Genomic DNA, 17,559 nt, shown 5'->3' with positions numbered 1-17,559 from the left:
TTAGCTCCTGTGACCCAGTAACTCCCCACCCAGAGTGCTTCCCCAGAGCTGCCGCTTCAGCCAGGTGTGTAAGGGCTGAGTGAGGATGGGCAGTGAGCTCGGGTGCCTATCAGGGCCCAGCACGATGGCTGCCAACTGTCTAAGGGAGAATTCTGTCTACGATGACAAAGGCGGTCACATGTGCAGCAATCTGACATGCTAGGGATGGTGTGGCTGAGGTGTGGCCAGAAGAGTATGCGCCCCAACCACATGGTCACATCACATGACCTCTGAGGCCCCTCCCAACAATGAGTCTAGATTCTTAAAACCAGAAAATCTGGACTGAAATGTGCAACAATGGCCACATCCCACAGCAAGAGCCCGGCCCCCCAGCTCACCAGGGCCATCTTCCCGGACAGCAGCAGCTCTGTCTCGCTGCGCAGGGCCTTCATGTTGTTCACCATCTCCAGGACAAAGCCGCAGTTCAGCCCCTGAGAAGAACCAGGGCAGACACCATGGAGGAGGCCCGAGGGCTACACATGCCCAGAGGAGCAAGGCTGGGGAAGGGCAGGTACCTCCGTGGCTCTGGGCTTGCTGTACACGCGGTCCATGGACTTGGAGCTGGCGTTGACAGCGTGGGCAAGTTCCTGCTCCATGTCTCTGTGGGACTGAGCTATCTCTCGGATGCTAGAGAAAACGAAAACACCACACATCAGAGCAGACGAAGGGTGGTCTAAAGTGGAAGCAGTAAGCGCTCTGTTCCTAGGAGTCCAGGACAGCTGTGCAGGTCTGTAAGCTGGCTCTGAAAACACCCATGGGTTTCAAACTTCCATCTATGTAAACTCAGAGGATCGGTAGAAATAAATCAAAGCCAAGGGCAGGCAGAAACCCTGCTGGGCTGCGTGAAGGGTCTGGGAGGAGGAACTCAACCCATGCATGCCAGCAATGGACATGGAGCCCTGGTGCTCCAGGGGGCGGGAACTGACCTGTGGATAAGGGCTCCCGCCGCCTGCCCAAACTGGTCCATCTGGGTGGCCTCTTCCTCAGACAGGATCCCCAGGTGCAGGGAGAAAGATGGCGGGCGAGGCAGTTCGCACTTCTGCTTGTCTTCCCAGGACTTCAGCGTGTTCTCAAATGCCTAGGGCACAAGAACCTAGAGTTACACTTTCTCCTGCCCTCAAGAGGTGAGCACGTCTCTACCAATGACAGACACACCTGACATGATAGAGGCTACGGGAGAGGGAGAGGCAGGCTCTTCTATACTGGGGAAGAGAAACGGTACTAGGAACTCCTATACCATTGGCTTAATGAATAACTACCTAGAACTAAACATTAAAAACCCCCGAGTCTTCTCACAGAAGCAGCACAGGTGTGCCTGCAGGTGAGCCCTGGCCCCGAAGGCAGCCCTCTTACCCTGTCTCGGGTGAGCATCTGGGCCCGGTTCTTGTGAATAATCCGAATGTATCCGGGAGGTTGGACCCAGGCCTCTCCGTCCACCTGCACAGGCACGCCCTCCTCGCCCAGGATGGAAATCTTCACCGTGCGACACTGAGCAAACACCACAGCGTTATCATGCACCGAGCTCACCGAGGAGCCGCACAGCCACTGAGCCCAGCAGAAACCTTCCTGCCCCACACCCTGCACAGGCAGCTGCCCTCTGGGGCGGCCGACACACTTACAGCCAAGCCTGCGGTCAGAGCATCCCTGTCCAGATCGAAGCTCATGGAGCCTTAGGGTCTGTGCCCTGCCCCCACTGTGCCCTGGCCCAGCACATCTGTGATCCCAGAGGAAATCTCAGTGATCAGACAAATGCCAGGCCGAGGTCGGGACTCATGGCTTCCAAGAGCCACTGGATCCCTGAGCACATGCGAACAAAGAACAGAGCCAACAGCCAACAAGGGGTAAGGATGCACTGTTCCTCTTTCCAACAAAAATGCAGTCAAAGATTTAAAATAGTGAAATCCCAGCAGCCTACTGTGGGAACAGATGGGACAACACAGCCTGCGGTTCAAGTCAGCTCCCACCCAGGTTACTGTGCATAAATAAAAGCACCACCCTCCCTCACCCCACAGACTGACAGACCCTTCCCCACCCGTCACCAGAAATAAGTAATGGGGGAGCCCAGAAGCTGCATTCCCTCCCCCGCGGGGCCTCAGAGCAGCTCGGCGAGGCTGCACGTTTTCCACCGGCCGTATATGCTCGGCCTGTGTTCCCAAGCACAAGCTGCTACTTCTGAAAGTCCAGGCCAAGCCCGTCTCATCTCATCCCACCTCAGCACGAGGGGCAGAACAGGGGGCACCTCCAGAAAAAGTCAGGGCAGGGAGCTCAGGCTGGGTGCTAATTGGCCCCAATTTCAGCACCCATTCTCCTGGGCTCTGCACCAGGACACATGTATTGGGGAGAGTGCAATGTCAAGACTGGTTCTGGGCCAGGTCCTGCTCTCCCTGAGACCACCTCCCCGGCTCTCCCTGCCTCCAGGACCACAGCCAGTACCTGGGCAATCCGGTGATGCTGCAACTTAATGACCCGAGAGACAGCCATCTGCATACTGCCAAACACAGCTACCACCTCCAAGATCTTATCATCAAAGGACGGAGCTGCGAAAGTCTGAAAGGTGGAGGCAGAGCTGACGTGGGGTCCCACTTCTTGAACACACACCACATACTTCTCCCTGTGAGGGCTGCTGCACTGGTAAAAGCAGACAGGCCCTTACAAGGAGGTGATGCAGCCTAACTGAAGAGGCAGCTACAGTATGAACCTGTTACTAAGATCCAGAAACCAAGCTGCCTAGGATCAAATCAGGATCTGCCAGTTACTAGCCTTGTGACCCTGACAAGTCACTTCATTACCCTGTTCCTCAGTTTCCTCATCTGTAAAGTGGGATAATACTGGTACATGCCTCAAGGTGTTGTTACGAGGACTGACAGAGGAGTGACCAGTACATCTGAAGTGTCCAATTAGTGTTAACTATTTTTACTAGCTCTCATGTACCAAGGAAGCCATGCCCCTGGTTAAAACCTACCACTGCCTCCCAGAGTTCTCAGCATAAATTCCAAAGTTATCCCCTGGCTTACGCAGCCCTGTATGAACTCTAACTTCTCTGCACCCCACCCGCTGCACAGTGCCATCAGACAACTTCTGCCCCATATCATTATCTAACCACTAAGCCTACCATCTGCTGCTTCCTCTGTGTGGAACAGCCTCCTTCCTCTTCTTCCCTACCCCAACACTACACCTGACCTGGCTGACCCCAAATCATTCTTTGGGCCTCAACATGGATGTCCCCTCCTCCTAGAAGCCTTCCCAGATCGCCACCAATCAGGGTTGGGTCCAGTTTCTGCATCACACCTATGCCTCTGGCCACATCTTTTCTACTCAGCCTCCCTTCTTATGAGCAGGAGACACCACCTGTCTTGCTCTCCACGGTACCCGTCCTGCCAGTACAAGAGAGGTGGGGTGCATTCACCCCTCTGCATCACTGAAGAGCACCCCGAGTGCTGATGCTCTATCAGGGCCCCAAGTGCTAGTGCTCCTTGAAGGGGCTGCCTCTCTAGTCACTGCCCTCTCTGCCCCCAAGCTCAGGCCCATGCTACCCAAGAAACCCTGCACGTACATCATCTTCCTTGGTGCCTCCCCAGAAGTTGGTCCCTCCAGCATAGCTGGGAATATTGAGAACAGCAATTCCTTGGAGACTGGGGAGCGGGATGGGCCGCCCATCACACTGCACAGTGAAGAAGAAGGACAAGGAAAGGAGAGATTCAGGCATCAACCAGTTCTTCCTCACTGGCAACCCGCCCAAGGGCCGAGGAGGCCTGCAGTGAGCGGCTTCCCTCCCACCGAGGGGTCTGCAGGGAGCAGCGCTAACAGGAGGCCCTCCAGCTCACCTCCAGCAGGACCTTTTGCTCCAGGTTCTTGTAGGTCCTGTGCAGCAGCTCTTTGGTCCCAAGCACCCCATACCACATCATGTTCTTGGTTCGGCTCCTGGAGAAGGAATCACAGAATGGACGGGGGCCGTGACTTTCTTTCTAGTTAACTATAGTCATTGCTAAAAAAAAGTATGGGGTGGCATCAGATCACAAAAGGGTGAGACTCTGCGAGTCCCTGCGACAGAGACCCCCTGCTAGTATCTATAAAAGGTAAGCACAGAGATACGTTTATTGACAGGAAAAGTAGTATTTCTCAAGAAGATAATCATACCCTAAAAGGTAAAACTTCACAAAGATGTTATAAACCATGAGCTTTTCTGACTATAAAATTATGTTTACCATACGACATTTGAAAAGCACATCTGTACGGGCTGTGATCAACGCTGCTGGGTGTTTGTCTTTTCTGGGTGTGCAATTTACAGGTGGAATAACCAGCCTGCCATCTCCTGACACACTGTCCACTTCCACTTCTTAGCACACTTTGTGTTACCTGCCCCTGTACAGTAACCTCACAGACTTATGAGTCTCCTCTTCCCATTGACTGGGGTCTCTCGTTTTCTTATGCTGAATCTGCCCAAACCTGGACAACCCTCGGGCAAGCCTCCTCCAGGCTGGCCTCTGGGACTTCCACCTGCTTCCACCTCCATTTGTAGACACAGGCATTCAGGTAGCGAACTGCACATCCTTTTACCTGCTGACTCTAAAAATCACCTTACTGACCAGGAGAAATGAGAAGACTCGAGGACAGGTGTGCACACAGGTGTCACCAACCTGCACTTCTCCGGGTGCTCATCACGCTTGTTGTTGAAGTCCAGAGATATTTTCGCATCCAGGCCAATGCCAAAGTAATTGTTCATGACACATTTCTCTGTGTAATACTCTCTGCAAAAGGGGTTTCAGAGCAATTTAGCAGCTTCCCAACCTCTACCAGTTCTTCCTGAGGGCAAACTCTATTTCTTATTTTATTTTTTAAAATTATTATTATTTTAGGTAACAGTGTTGAGAAATCATATACCATATAGTTTACTCACTTAAAATGTACAATGCAATTTTGGGGGCTGTTTTTTTTGTTTTGCTTTGTTAATCCTCACCCGAGGATATTTTTCCATTTGATTTAGAGAGTGTTGGGGGGGAGGGGTAGATATCGCTGTAAGAGACACACATCGATTGGTTGCCTCCCATACAAACCCCGACCAGGGCCACAGACAGAGCCTGCAACTGAGGTATATGTCCTTGACCAGATCAAACATGAGACCCTTCAGTCTGTGAGCCAACCATCTATCCACTGAGCCAAACCAGCTAGGGCTACAATACAATTTTAATGCAATCACAGTCATATAACCATCACTACAATCAATTTCAGAATTACTGTATCACCCGAAAAAGAAAGCTCACACCGTCAGCCAGCACTCTCAACCCTTCCCAAGCCCCCAACAACCACTAATCTACTTATCTCCATGGATCTGCCTCCTCTGGACATTTCATAGAAATGGGTCCCAAAACATGGGGCCCTTGCGCCTGGCTCCCTTCACTGAACACAGTGTTGCCAGGGCCTGGAGGAAGCAGGGCTGAAGGGGCCTGGGAAGTGGCTAGGCAGGCCACAGAAGGCCATGGCAGCAAAGGCAGAATGACCAGGTCCTAGGGTGACAGGGAACAACCTGGTGCTCAGCCTGGGTGGAGGAGGAAAGCAGCTTTGGTCTCCCTAGGTCAGTGGTCGGCAAACTCATTAGTCAATAGAGCCAAATATCAACAGTAAAACGATTAAAATTTCTCTTGAGAGCCAAAAACCGACTTCTGCGCACGGGCCACAAAGTTTCAATCGCACTGTACATGCGCATCTGCACGTGTTATTTTTTGGAAGAGCCACATTCAAGGGGCCAAAGAGCCACAGTTTGCCGACCACTGCCCTAGGTGAAGGAGAAGTCTCTCCAGTCAGAAGAGGAGAAAAACAAGACCAATGGCTGTGGCTGCCAGACTTGGAACCTCAGAAATCTCAGATTAAGAAAACAAACAAAATATCCAGGGCACTGCTCACAGGAAGACAATAGCTCTGGCCTTTTCGAGGAATTATCAGGAAGGGTCAAAACAAGAGCCAGGCAGCCCTGGGGCCTGGAGTGAGGAGCAGATAGGCCGGTAAGTGGCAGTGGCAGGTCCTAGATGGGATGCCCAAGCATTGGGCAGGCCAGAACGTGGCAGCAGGTGTCCAACAGAGGCAGCTCCCTGGCAAACCGGCTTGGCAGGACTGACACTCTCCATACTTCCAGCTTCACCTTCCCAAAACCCAGAGCTTCTGTAAACCACACATTTCTTAATGGCTCTCCCCCACCCCACACACCAAACACATGGCTGGCAACTTAACCAACTGCCACCGATGCTAACTGCCCAGAACTTGCTATCAGCAGGCAGAAAGGAAAACCTAGAAGAATGGGTTTTCAAACACCATCTGTGTCTGCAATGGCGTGCACACACACAGGAACAGATTCAACTGAACTGCTGTCCACAGTCCTCACGGCCTCAGTCCAGGGACAGAGGACACAGTGCGGGAGCACAAAGCAGCTCCTCCCCACACATCTCAGCCAGGACAGCGTCTCCCTGGGGATCGCCAGGAGCTTCCAGCCCAGGGGCCTGTGACTGCAGCTCTAACGGGGAGCAGACCGCAGGAGAAAGCAGCAGAACAGTGGGCGGCAGGGGGGAGGTAGTCAGGAAGAGGCACCAACACAGGGTCAGCCAAGGTTACCAAACAGTGATAATGAAGAACAAGTTCCTAACGGGAGTTTCTGAACCTGCCCAAAACCTCAGAACATTCCATATATTTAAAGACACTGCCTCGTGACCATTGGAAATGAGCCGGGACAGGCTATATCCCATCGTCCCATCGCCCCCATCGCCCCATCGCCCCATCGCCGGAACTTTCCGCCCACACTCCTTAGCTGAGGCTTCCCATCTCTGGGTTTTCCTTATCAGCTGACACCAGCTGGAAGGGGATCCCCTAGTCAACTGCTCACAAATTACTCTAGTCAATACCAATCACTTTCCAGGCTCCAGCATTCTTTACCAACGTGCCCCCTTGGTTCATGCCACACTCACAGGTTTTCTGGTTCGGAGTTGAAGGGATCAGCATTGATTAACAAGCGACTGATAACTGAACCGCCAGGCAAGGAACCAGACATCCCCGCACGAACATCTGTGAGGGAGACAACCCAGAGTCATGAAACAAAAGGAACGTACTGGTGACAGCAATCAGCACCTGTGAGACACACAGAAATGGCCTGTGAAGACAGTCCTCCTTAAACGTACAAAAAGCTCCGCCAGAAAGAGCTCTTCGTACGATGAATCTTAGAGCCCAGGCGCCAGCTTTGGAAGGCTACATTCATGAGAAATAAACACCTGTGAGCGGCCTGCATCAATTTAAAATCTTTAAATCACACATTAAGGTAGAGATGAAACTGTTTTTGAACGTTCTGCCCACCCATGCATCCAGTAATATCTTTATCACTAGCTACCCAAATGCTCATTTCCGAGGGCTCATTTCCCAAGGGCTTCTAGAATTTTCTTTCTATTCAGTGGAGATTCTCTAGAAATTGACAAATCACTTATAGGAGTAGATGGTGTGGCTAGGAGACCTCCGGACTCTACCCAAAACTGGTTAAGGGAGTCTTACTGGCAATTTCAACACCTTGCGGCATTCCTTCCTATGAAGACAAGTTCTGTCACCACTCCTCTGGGGGAAGCAGCAGCAGGAGTTGCCTACACTCCATCCCAGGCAAAATGAGAGCAGAGCAGGGAAGAGGACAGGGCCAGCCCCCCGCCGGCTAGCTGCTCCTGCTGCAATCATGGAAGAAACAGCAGCACGACTCTCAGTCTCACCACAGCCTGCCCGCCTTCCTCATTCACTCAGGACAACTATTTTGCCTTTCTGGAGCCCCACCCCCAGCCTCTAAGGCAATCTGGGTGCCACCTGCCCTTTGTAATGAATAAGAGCACTTTCATGCCCTGACCTAACTCTGAATTCTATCTACTTTCCAAGGACCTATAGACTCTTGGAGGACAGACCCGGCCTCGTTTATTCCCACAGACGCAGTGCCGGGCAAAGCGAGGCCTGACACCCTCCCACAAAAGCTCACCACTGTGCCTGCACGGGGTGGGGACACTCACTCGGGAAGAGGATCTTCGTGTTCAGCGCTGGGAGGCCATCCCGGTTTCCTGACTGGGGAGGAAGAGAGGCAGAACTCCCTTTGCTGATCAGCTTCTCACATGGGGACTTGGAAACTATAAAAACAGGACACAAAGCCATGACTGACTACTGGAGAAGTTCATTAGAGAAATGCCAGGTGGAGGGGCCAGGGAAGTGAGGAGCTTACAAGCCACTGGTCAGCCCAGGTGGAGCTGGTGAGGTAAAGAAAGAGGCCCAGAGAGAGACAAAGAGGGGACGAGAGGCCAGTGGGTCTGAATATCTTCAAGAGGGTGAGGCTGGGACAAGGCACAGAGGGACCAGACCCTACTCACACTTAGGGCCCATGCCAAGTGGAGTTCTAAGTGGTAATGACCATGGAGTGAACTGAGGCAGATACCTCTGAGCCATCCTCCACACCCAGAGCCTGCGCTGCTCCAGGACAGATACGGTGCACAGGAAAGGTGACCGTGAGACTGGTGATGCCCTGACCAAAATGCCAGGCCAGGCTGGCTCTGGCTGGAACAAATTTCGTATGTGCATGGCATTTGGCTGGCTGCAGCCAGGAAGTTCTGAGGGGTACCCAGGAAGGTTCTGGGCCCTATTGGGTCTGGGGCACAGAGAGGTTCTGAAGAAAGCACACTCCTCACAGCAAGGCTCCCCACTCCCCAGCACCCCTCCCACCTGCCACCTGACAAACCGCGCACAGCATGCGGCACAGGGAAAGGCCCTGTAAGTGGCCAGAGCAATGAGCCAGCACTGCCCCGACACTTCCTTGACAAGCTTTCTGAGTGCCAGGCCCGGACGCAGGGCTGAGGGCACCCTGGCTGGTGGCTGTACCTTTGCGGAGGCTTCTATGCTTGGCAACCCCGCAGCTCTCACTGTGGCACACCGTGTCCTCTGACTTCAGGTCCTTTTTCTCCTCTGACTCAGAGAGACCTAAGACGATCATCTCCTGCTCTTGGGTCTGGGCATTCTGCTCATCGACAGCTGCAAGGAAAGAACGTCCGTAGCTCAGCCCAAGGACATCACCACAGGCAAGGCCAGGCTGATGGAGGTCCTGTGAACAGACTCCCCTCTTCGCCTACCAATTTGATTTTCCTTCAAATGTCCCCTTGTCTGCAGATTAAACCTAAAGTTCCCACCTCATGCCCACTGTCCCCCTGGGCCTACCACACTACAAGCACCATGGGCACCGGGCATCCGTGCCAGCTGGCTGGGGAGGAGGGCCCAGAAGCTGAAGATGTGGAAAGACGACCAGTGAAGGACTGAGAGCCAGAGCAGCCCTGGGAGATGTGATGAGGACCACCACCTTGTGCATCCACCAGGATATAGGTAGGAGGCCATGACTTATCTTCTCATGGAAGCAAGAAGCAGGCTGATCTGCTCAGAGTGAAAAGGTGAGGGCTAGGAAAGCGTCTGAAGGCTATGGACATGTGAAATGGCTTCTGAGGGTAATGAGGACAAGGCAGATCCAAGATAAGAAAAATTTGCTGAAGAGCGATCTGGAGGTCCCAGCAAGGTTGGAGGCAATAAAGTTCACAGGTCAATGTGGTTTTTCAGCATTCTCATCTAAGCTTAGCAAACCGAGTCTGGAGAAAGGGAGTGACTAGCCAGGCAAATCTTTGTCCTATGTGATCTATTTACCTCTCCCAGGCCCCAGGCTGATGGTGGGAAGTCAGCACACCAGGCCAATGACCTGCCCAGGCCCTGGGCACCCTCCTCCACTGAAGCAGTCCTGACTCAGATACCATGGTGTACATGGTCCCCCCCACTTCTCTAACCACCTCCCTGGGCTCCCCCAACCTCCAATCTCTCTCTGTCCACTGACTTGATGGATGGGCCCCACCTCTCCAGGTGTCCTAAGAGCACCTCAGTTCTAAGCACCATGGCTCTCTTAGAACACACCCCCCCCAGGGCAGCCCCTCCTCCAACTGGATAGGACACATCCTGTAGGGCTGACGCACGGATGGGCCCAGTTCCGCAGGGAGTGGGCTCCCTATTCAGGGGTCAGCTTCTCCAAGGAGCCCACTGTGTATGTCCATGAGCACCTTTCACCAGCGAGGGGCGCCCTCCAGCTCTGCCTTTCACTTTCTGGATCCCTGGGTTCTCTTTCCAGGTTTACATCAGACCCAGTAGGTGAGCAGGGAGACACGCTGCGGGCAACGCTCAGGTAGGAGGTGCTGCCTCCAGTCGGGCAGGCCGGAGATAAGCTGCATAGGCAGAAAGTGACCTCGGGCTATCAGGCTTTGACCTACAAGGTGGATGCCTTTCCAGCACCACGTTCAGAGGAAACTGGGTGTGCCCAGCACTTGCCTGAAGAAAGCTCCCTTGTCATTAAGAGACCAGCTACCTTTTTCTGTGTGTTCTATGATCTGACGAATCGCCTTCTTCAGGCTGTTGGCTCTCAGCATGAGCTGTTCCCGAGGCCTGAATATCTGTGGCCGGGTTGGACATGCTGACCCCATCGAGCGGTCCACAGTTGACCCACAGCTGCTGCCCGTTCCGTCTCCATCTTCTGCCTCCTCAGCAATGGTGGGTGGTGGGGTGGGCAGAGAGGACGAGGCCTGGGACTCATCGTCCAAGGTCTTGAGAAGAGAATCCAACTTCTCTTTCAGGACAGAGCACTGGACAAGAAACAAATAAAGTGGATTGGAGTGCCTCTCATCCTGACACCCTCCCAGGCAGGGGCCTAGGGAACAGACCTTCTTGGCCATGACCTCAGACTCCTCTGAGCTCTCAGTCGTCTTCTCATAGGCCTTTCCCACTCGAGCCACAAAGTCCTTCACCGTCTCACAGAGCACTCTGTAGGAGAAAACGCAGACAGAAGCTTCTAGAGAGACAGTCCTGGCTGCAAACTGGACACCCTGTGTGCTGGACCCCTGGTTCCCCCGAGGCAGCTTGCACTCACTTTGCCGATGAGATCACCACCGAGTGCTGGTCAGAAGTCAGGATTTTAGAAAGATGGGCCGCAACCGAATCTTCATAGAAGAGAATTTGCTGTACCTAGAATTATCCCAAAACAGGGAGGGATCATTGTAGGTACAAGTTCACCCAGTGAATTCCTCACCCACTGCCCCCACTAGCTCACTTCCTTCAACAATCTGAGACCTGCCAGTGTTATCTGAAAGATTTCAAAGGCTTCATCCGGATGTGGACAGATGGGCCTTAACAAAAAAGAGCATGTTTTGATAAAGACTTACAAATACCTCATGCTTCTTTGTCCTTTAGTCTGAGATTCACCACCAGCAGCCTGGCTAGAAATTAGGATCTTCTATCTTGTTTCCGTAAGCAACACTCCTTAATTTAGGTTCCATTCACAGCAGACAACACATCTGTCTACCTGGTTGGGAATGTTGCCTGGCCCATCTCCTTCTCTCAATATAAGTTCCCCCTTTCCCACTCATCTCTGCCTGCTGCAATGGGAGATCTGATTCTGTGTAATGGCCCACTCTACGCGCTAGCACAGGGTCAGCAAACTTACTATCGGGTCTAGTAATAATTAATGTCGTTTTTTAACATTCGTTTAAAATCTTGCTTGGCGTTGACTTGTATTGACATAACCTTCAAACACGTGGTATCTACAGAACGTGTGAAGTGCAATTAACAAGTTTTGCTTGAAAAAGTTTGTGTTTGGTTTGTTTTTTGTTGCAAAACTAGGGCTAAGAAGATGGCGGATGAAGAGCATATTCGGCACTGCATGCTTTACGAGTTTCAATTAGGAAGAAAAGCAAGTGAGGCTGCAAAAAACATCTGTAGTGCTCTTGGTCAAGATGCAGGTAGCGCCAGAAAATGCCAGCGTTGGTTTGAGAAATTTCTCGAGGGAATTTTTCGTTAGATGACAAGAGTGGTCGAGGCCACGTGTCCAATTTTGATCAAGAAGCTCTTCAAGCTCTTTTGGTGCAAAATCCTCAAATTACCCAACAAGAGCTTGCGACAACTTTAAATTGTTCACAAAAAACAATTTCCAATCAATTGTGTGCACTTGGCAAAGTCCAAAAGTTTGGAAAATGGGTTCCTCATGAGTTGACCGACAACAACCGTAATCAAAGAGTCACAATTTGCAGTTCGCTCCTCCCTCGTCAAAACTGTTTGCCGTTTTTAGAGCAAATTGTTACCGGAGATGAACAATGGGTGCTGTATGTTAATCTGAAAAAGCGGCCTCAGTGGTTGGACAAAAATGAGGCTCCGCAGCCCACGCCAAAACCTGACTTGCATGCGAAAAAAGTGATGTTGTGTTTGGTGGAATTTTAAAGGAATTCTTCATTATGAACTTTTACCATCTAACCAAACCATTACAAGTGCAGTGGATAGTGCCCAATTGGAAAGTTTAGCCCAAGCTTTAAGAGAAAAAGAACCCGCGCTGATTAATCGGAAGGGTGTAATTCTTCACCAAGATAACGCACGACCGCATACTGCAAGAATCACTGCTGAAAAACTGCGCCAGTTGGAATGGGAAGTTCTCCCTCAACCTGCATATTCTCCTGATATTGCCCCTTCCGATTACCATTTGTTTCGTTCTTTGCAAAACTTTCTTCTTGGAAAAAAATTTAATAATGAAGAATGCCTCAAAAATGCATTGACCGAATTTTTTGCATCAAAATCACAAGAATTTTACAACAGAGGGATTAAAATGCTTCCTGAGTGTTGGGCACAAGTAGTAGAAAACAACAGCAACTATATTGTTGATTAAATTTTGTTGTATTGTTTAAATAAATTCGATTTAAAAAAGTATTAGAAAACGACATTAATTATTACTAGACCTAATATCAGCTAGATAGTAGTCTTCCTCTCTTGAAAGGTACAGACCATCCTCTGCACACAGGTCATGTCAAAGCAGATCCAGGAAGATGTGACCTGGGGCCAGTTTGCTGACCGCTGACCTAGATGGCCCCTGCAGATTTCTCTCTCCTGCTCAGCCAGCAGCTAGCTTGCCCAGGGGGCATGAGCACAGCTATGTGCCAGGACTGCACTACTGCAGGATATAAAATAAGGAAGGCAAAGTTTAGGCCCTTAAGAACTATTAAGACATAAGAGCCATAAAACAAAAAGAAGAGTGAATGATTGAACTGGCACAGCCAGCTGCAAAGGGAGGCAATGTGGAGGATGATGGGGCAGCAGCAGGTGCAGGGAGGGTGGGAATTCCTAGGGAACTGTCAACACAAAGGCCCCAAATTCTAATGACAACTGGGAAGCCTCCAGGTGACCCAAAGCCTGGGAGGTCAGAGTCTATATGGCTCCACCTAAACCTTGAGCTGATCCTGAACTTCTGGTCTAGCCTAGGGCTGGGCATGAGAATATTGGGGGTGCAGGGGAGGGGAGGTAACCGGAAAATACCTCGGAACCCTCGCTGAAGTCCTCAGTGACGACGACGGCAGAAGAGGAGGCCTGCCGGGGCAGTTTAGTCTCGTACGCCATGACACTCCACCTGCACACAAAGGCAGCTCCCAGCAGGTTGCTCCGCCTCCCAGGCAGGCCCTGCACCTCCCTCCTTGTGACCTGGAGACCTGACCTTACAACAATTCTAACTTCATCTGTAAGTCCTTTATGTTAGCTTGTGTACAAATGCTACACCAATAAGTAATAAGTCACTATGGCTCCACTAGTGGAAGAGAAAGCCAGCAGCCTGCTCCTCACTTCATCAAATGCACTACATGAGAGGGCAGCTGAGTGGATGCGTGATCAAACCTGGTCATGGCAACCACAGGATCGTAATGAACATGAGCATTTTCATGGCACCAATCCACCACAGGCTCTGGTTAGCAGGATTTCAGACATGAGTTAGAACTAAAAGCAGTTCACCCAAGAAGTCCCAGGAAAAAAGAATTCCAGCTCAGGTCAAATTTTTACACTTGTTTGTCAAAGGCTATGGTTCCCTGGGATCCGGGTAAGAACAGCTGGTCCAGGTTACCTGTCTCTGACTAGTTCGTGTGGAGCAGCACGAGAATGCGCCCCACTCACCTGTCCAGCATCTTGGTGCTGGCTCTTTCCAGCTTCTCCAGGATCTGAGGGAGCTGGGTGTCATCATCACAGGCTGAGCCCCAGCCCAACACGCGAGCCAGGTCATTCCCTGTGCCCAGGGGCAGCACTCCCAGCTGACACTGCAAAACACAGTAGGAAGACACAGCACTGAGACCCCTCCTCTTTGCTGAAATGGTGGCTGACCTCAGTGGAAGAGACCTGTTCCAAAAGGGGTGGGGCTTCCATTTCAGGCAGAGCCACAGAGCCCACAGCCTTTCTAACCCCACAGAAAAGTCCTCCGTCTCCCACGGGCTGCATCTCACATGTTGCTACATTTTGACTGCCCTCTAGTACAGTGGTTCTCAACCTTTCTAACGCTGCGACCCTTTAATACACACAGTTCCTCATGTTGTGGTGACCCCAAACCATAAAATTATTTTCCTTGCTATTGCATAATTGCAATTTTGCTACTGTTAATGAATCGTAATGTAAATATCTATGTTTTCCAGTGGTCTTAGGTGACCCTGCTAGCGGTTCTCAACCTGTGGGTCGCACACAGGGGCTAGCACAGACACTCTGGGGTAGCAGGACTGAGCCTAGCAACTAAGTAGAAATGAGGAGGGAGGACAAGGGAAGAATCAAGAATGATCAACTGCCAAATCTCTGGCTTGGATGTCTGGTGGATGATAATTTTCAGATTCTAAGGAAAGAAATGGGGGCCAGGCAGGGCTGAGTGGTGTGCTCAGTGCTGGAAATGTTGGGCTTGAGGTGAGAAGGGGCAGCCAGGAAGACAAGAAACACCAAGGAAAGCTAGGGGAAAGATAGGCTGACCAGAGACTCGAGTGCCACAGAGAAGCTGAAGGAGACAGTGCTCACTGAACTCAACTGAGTGGATGAAACCTGCCTTCCTGATTAGTGACAAACTTGTAGATCATCCTAGAAGTCAACGGAACACAGGACTTAAGTGTTGTTCTCTAACTTTACCACTAGAGGGAAGCATTTTCTTTCCTGAGCAAGTGGCCTTGATGGAGAGTTCACTGTCCAATTTGTATCATTTTAATGCCCGAGGCTAAAAAATGCCTAAGAACAGTCCACCCCACCTGAGAATCAGGTAGAAGATCTGGAAAAAAAAGTATGTTGAAAGCAAATGACAAAGTAGGGAAAAATATCACCGACAAAAAGAGTTTACATCCCCAATATAATATAATCTTTAAAAATTAAAATCTTTTTAATTTTTTAAAAGGCAAATACCCCAATTGAAATGTAGGCAAGGAACATAAACAGGTAACTCATTTAAAAAGTCATGGTTAGCCGACTAGCGAGGTTCAGTGATTAAACATCGACCTATGAACCAGGAATTGTGGGTTCGATTCCCAGTCATGGCATATGCCCAGGTGGGGCATGCAGAAGGCAGCCAATCCATGATTCTCTCTCATCACTGATGTTTTTCTCTCCCCCCACCCCATCTCTTCTTCTATGAAATCAATAAAAATATTTGGAAAAAATAAATTCACAGTTAATTGAGATGTTTTATTTCAACAGTAATAAAGAAATAAAAATAAGACATCCTAGAGAGTAGGAAGGGACAGAAATAGACTTCCTGGAACTGCAAGTCACAATTAGGGTCCCTTGGACCTTTCTCTATCAACAATGGACTCATATCACCCTGTTCCGTTCCTGCATTTTATAAATCAGCATGTTGTGGCATCTTGTGCTCACCCCATGGCAGTAAGTGGAGATCTGCCGGTGGCTTTCCGCTGGGCAAAGCTCTGCCAGCATTGAGCTTCTCACTCCCCCTACTGATGATCCCCTACCTGGGCATTCATAAAGACCACTGGTGAAAACCATACAGACCCTTTCCCAACTGTGCTCTCTTTCAAAGAGCGTCCAACATTTAGACTGTGATCTGTACTACCACACTGCTATCCTTCCAGACTGCACCAATATCATTTCCCAATGCCACAAAAAGACTCTCCTTTCCACACCTATCCATTGTTCATCTTTTTCGTTTTCGCCCAACTAAATAGACAAAAAGGTTGTACCTTTACTTCTAGCTGTAAAGTTCCTGTTCCCGTCATAGCCCCAGCCCCAGCTCCCGGCCCCATGATGCTATTGAGCTACCAGCTCTTCCCTTCCAGACCTTTGCTAGCCCCTCCCTGGGAAAAGTACTCCAAGGGACATGGAGTGTCACCCAAGACAGTCCAGCTTCTCTCCCACCCCACCCCATTCCCGGGCCTGGGCTCCTCTACATTCAGGCACCTGTTTGTGAAGATTGAGGCTGTCAATTTCAGAGAGGACCCAGCCAACACTGCCGTCCCCACCACAAACCAGAATCCGGAATGTATCAAACTTCTGGAATAAGCGTAAGCTGCAAAGAAAAGAGAATATAATGAAATGAGGTACATTCTAAATGACAAACGATGGCCAGTCAGTCCTGGGTGAGGGACCCCGTGTGTGGTCCTCACAGTGACCTGTACCTTCTCTTGCAATTAAGTCCCTCAGAGGAAGAGCCTAGCTAGGTGCTCAGGCTCGGCCTGCTGGGGCCACTGGGCACCTCAGAGCAAAAGCCTCCCACGGGAGGCCTCTGTGCCATTCTCCACTCGCCTAGTCCCCACACGCAGCCAGCACCTGCATGGGCAGCTGAGGAGCCCAAGAACTGTCCACTTTATCTTCCCCGTTGGGCAGCTGCATCCTCCAGATGATGTGACCCATTCCTCCTCCCCGCGTAACCCACCTCCATCTCCTTCCCATGCTCTTCGTGGTCACCTGCCCCTCGCATGGTCACCTGCCCCTCTGCTCATTCCTCACCCACTTCCTGAGTGGCCTGACTCAAGTTTTGGCTTCAGAGACCACACATATGCTGATGACCATGACCCTAAACCATGACCTCCAGACTTTCCTGCAGAACAACACATGCACTTGTCTACCAAAGGAGTCACAAGGGCGTCCTAGGTTCCCCTCCTTGGAAAATAGCAGAGCTACCATCAAAACAGTCACCAGGCCAACCCTGCTGTCCCGTCCACCACTGCTTCTCTGATAATCACTACAAGAGCCTTCTCCCCAGCTCACGTCTCCTGCGGATACCTCCAATTGCTACCAGTATGATCTTCCCAAAACAAGTCTTGTCCAGTGTCTCACTTTAAGAATTTGCTGCTTGTTTCCAGGAAAGGTTCAAACCCCTTGGCCAGCACCTACAACCCTCCCTGGCCAGCAGCTGCCATCACCTCTTGGCACACACAGCATCTTCTGCCCAGCAGGCTCCAAACCTCCCTCCCTGCCATGACACCAATTCTCCTCAAACACTGGCTCAGGGAGAAACTGAGATACCCCAATTTGATTTATAAATTCCTCTGGGTTTCCCAAGAATCTGCATGCCTCCCTGTCATGGTGACAGACATGCTGCCGTGTGACCTTGCCTATCTGTCCATGTGCTGCACTCCTGGCAGGCAGAGGCCCGCCATAGTAGGCCTTCCATCTAGCTGAATCTGAGCCAGAGGATGTCCTGGAAAGACAAAAGGGAAT

At 50.9% G+C, this 17,559-nt stretch overlaps 1 protein-coding gene across 4 annotated transcripts in view; it reads right to left on the bottom strand.

Annotated features, from left to right (window-relative positions):
• The window catches only part of DGKD (diacylglycerol kinase delta), a 100,053-nt gene that overhangs the window by 9,120 nt on the left and 73,374 nt on the right, over positions 1–17,559 (bottom strand). For all 4 annotated transcript variants that reach the window (XM_036421319.2, XM_036421320.2, XM_036421321.2 and 1 more), the window contains 17 exons: positions 16,297–16,405; positions 14,038–14,177; positions 13,414–13,504; positions 10,988–11,082; positions 10,782–10,881; positions 10,430–10,703; positions 8,917–9,066; positions 8,061–8,174; positions 6,993–7,089; positions 4,677–4,787; positions 3,864–3,960; positions 3,593–3,700; positions 2,473–2,586; positions 1,393–1,527; positions 966–1,117; positions 555–666; positions 378–470 (listed from right to left, as the gene is read on the bottom strand). In XM_036421319.2, the coding sequence (XP_036277212.1) occupies positions 378–470; positions 555–666; positions 966–1,117; positions 1,393–1,527; positions 2,473–2,586; positions 3,593–3,700; positions 3,864–3,960; positions 4,677–4,787; positions 6,993–7,089; positions 8,061–8,174; positions 8,917–9,066; positions 10,430–10,703; positions 10,782–10,881; positions 10,988–11,082; positions 13,414–13,504; positions 14,038–14,177; positions 16,297–16,405 (2,092 nt within the window). The remainder of the gene's footprint in view (positions 1–377; positions 471–554; positions 667–965; positions 1,118–1,392; positions 1,528–2,472; positions 2,587–3,592; positions 3,701–3,863; positions 3,961–4,676; positions 4,788–6,992; positions 7,090–8,060; positions 8,175–8,916; positions 9,067–10,429; positions 10,704–10,781; positions 10,882–10,987; positions 11,083–13,413; positions 13,505–14,037; positions 14,178–16,296; positions 16,406–17,559) is intronic.

This window comes from Pipistrellus kuhlii, unplaced genomic scaffold (genome assembly GCF_014108245.1).
Source record: "Pipistrellus kuhlii isolate mPipKuh1 unplaced genomic scaffold, mPipKuh1.p scaffold_m20_p_7, whole genome shotgun sequence".
Taxonomy (NCBI): domain Eukaryota; kingdom Metazoa; phylum Chordata; class Mammalia; order Chiroptera; family Vespertilionidae; genus Pipistrellus; species Pipistrellus kuhlii.
The sequence above is the reverse complement of the archived record's forward strand: the minus strand, read 5'-3'. Positions and strand labels throughout refer to the sequence as shown.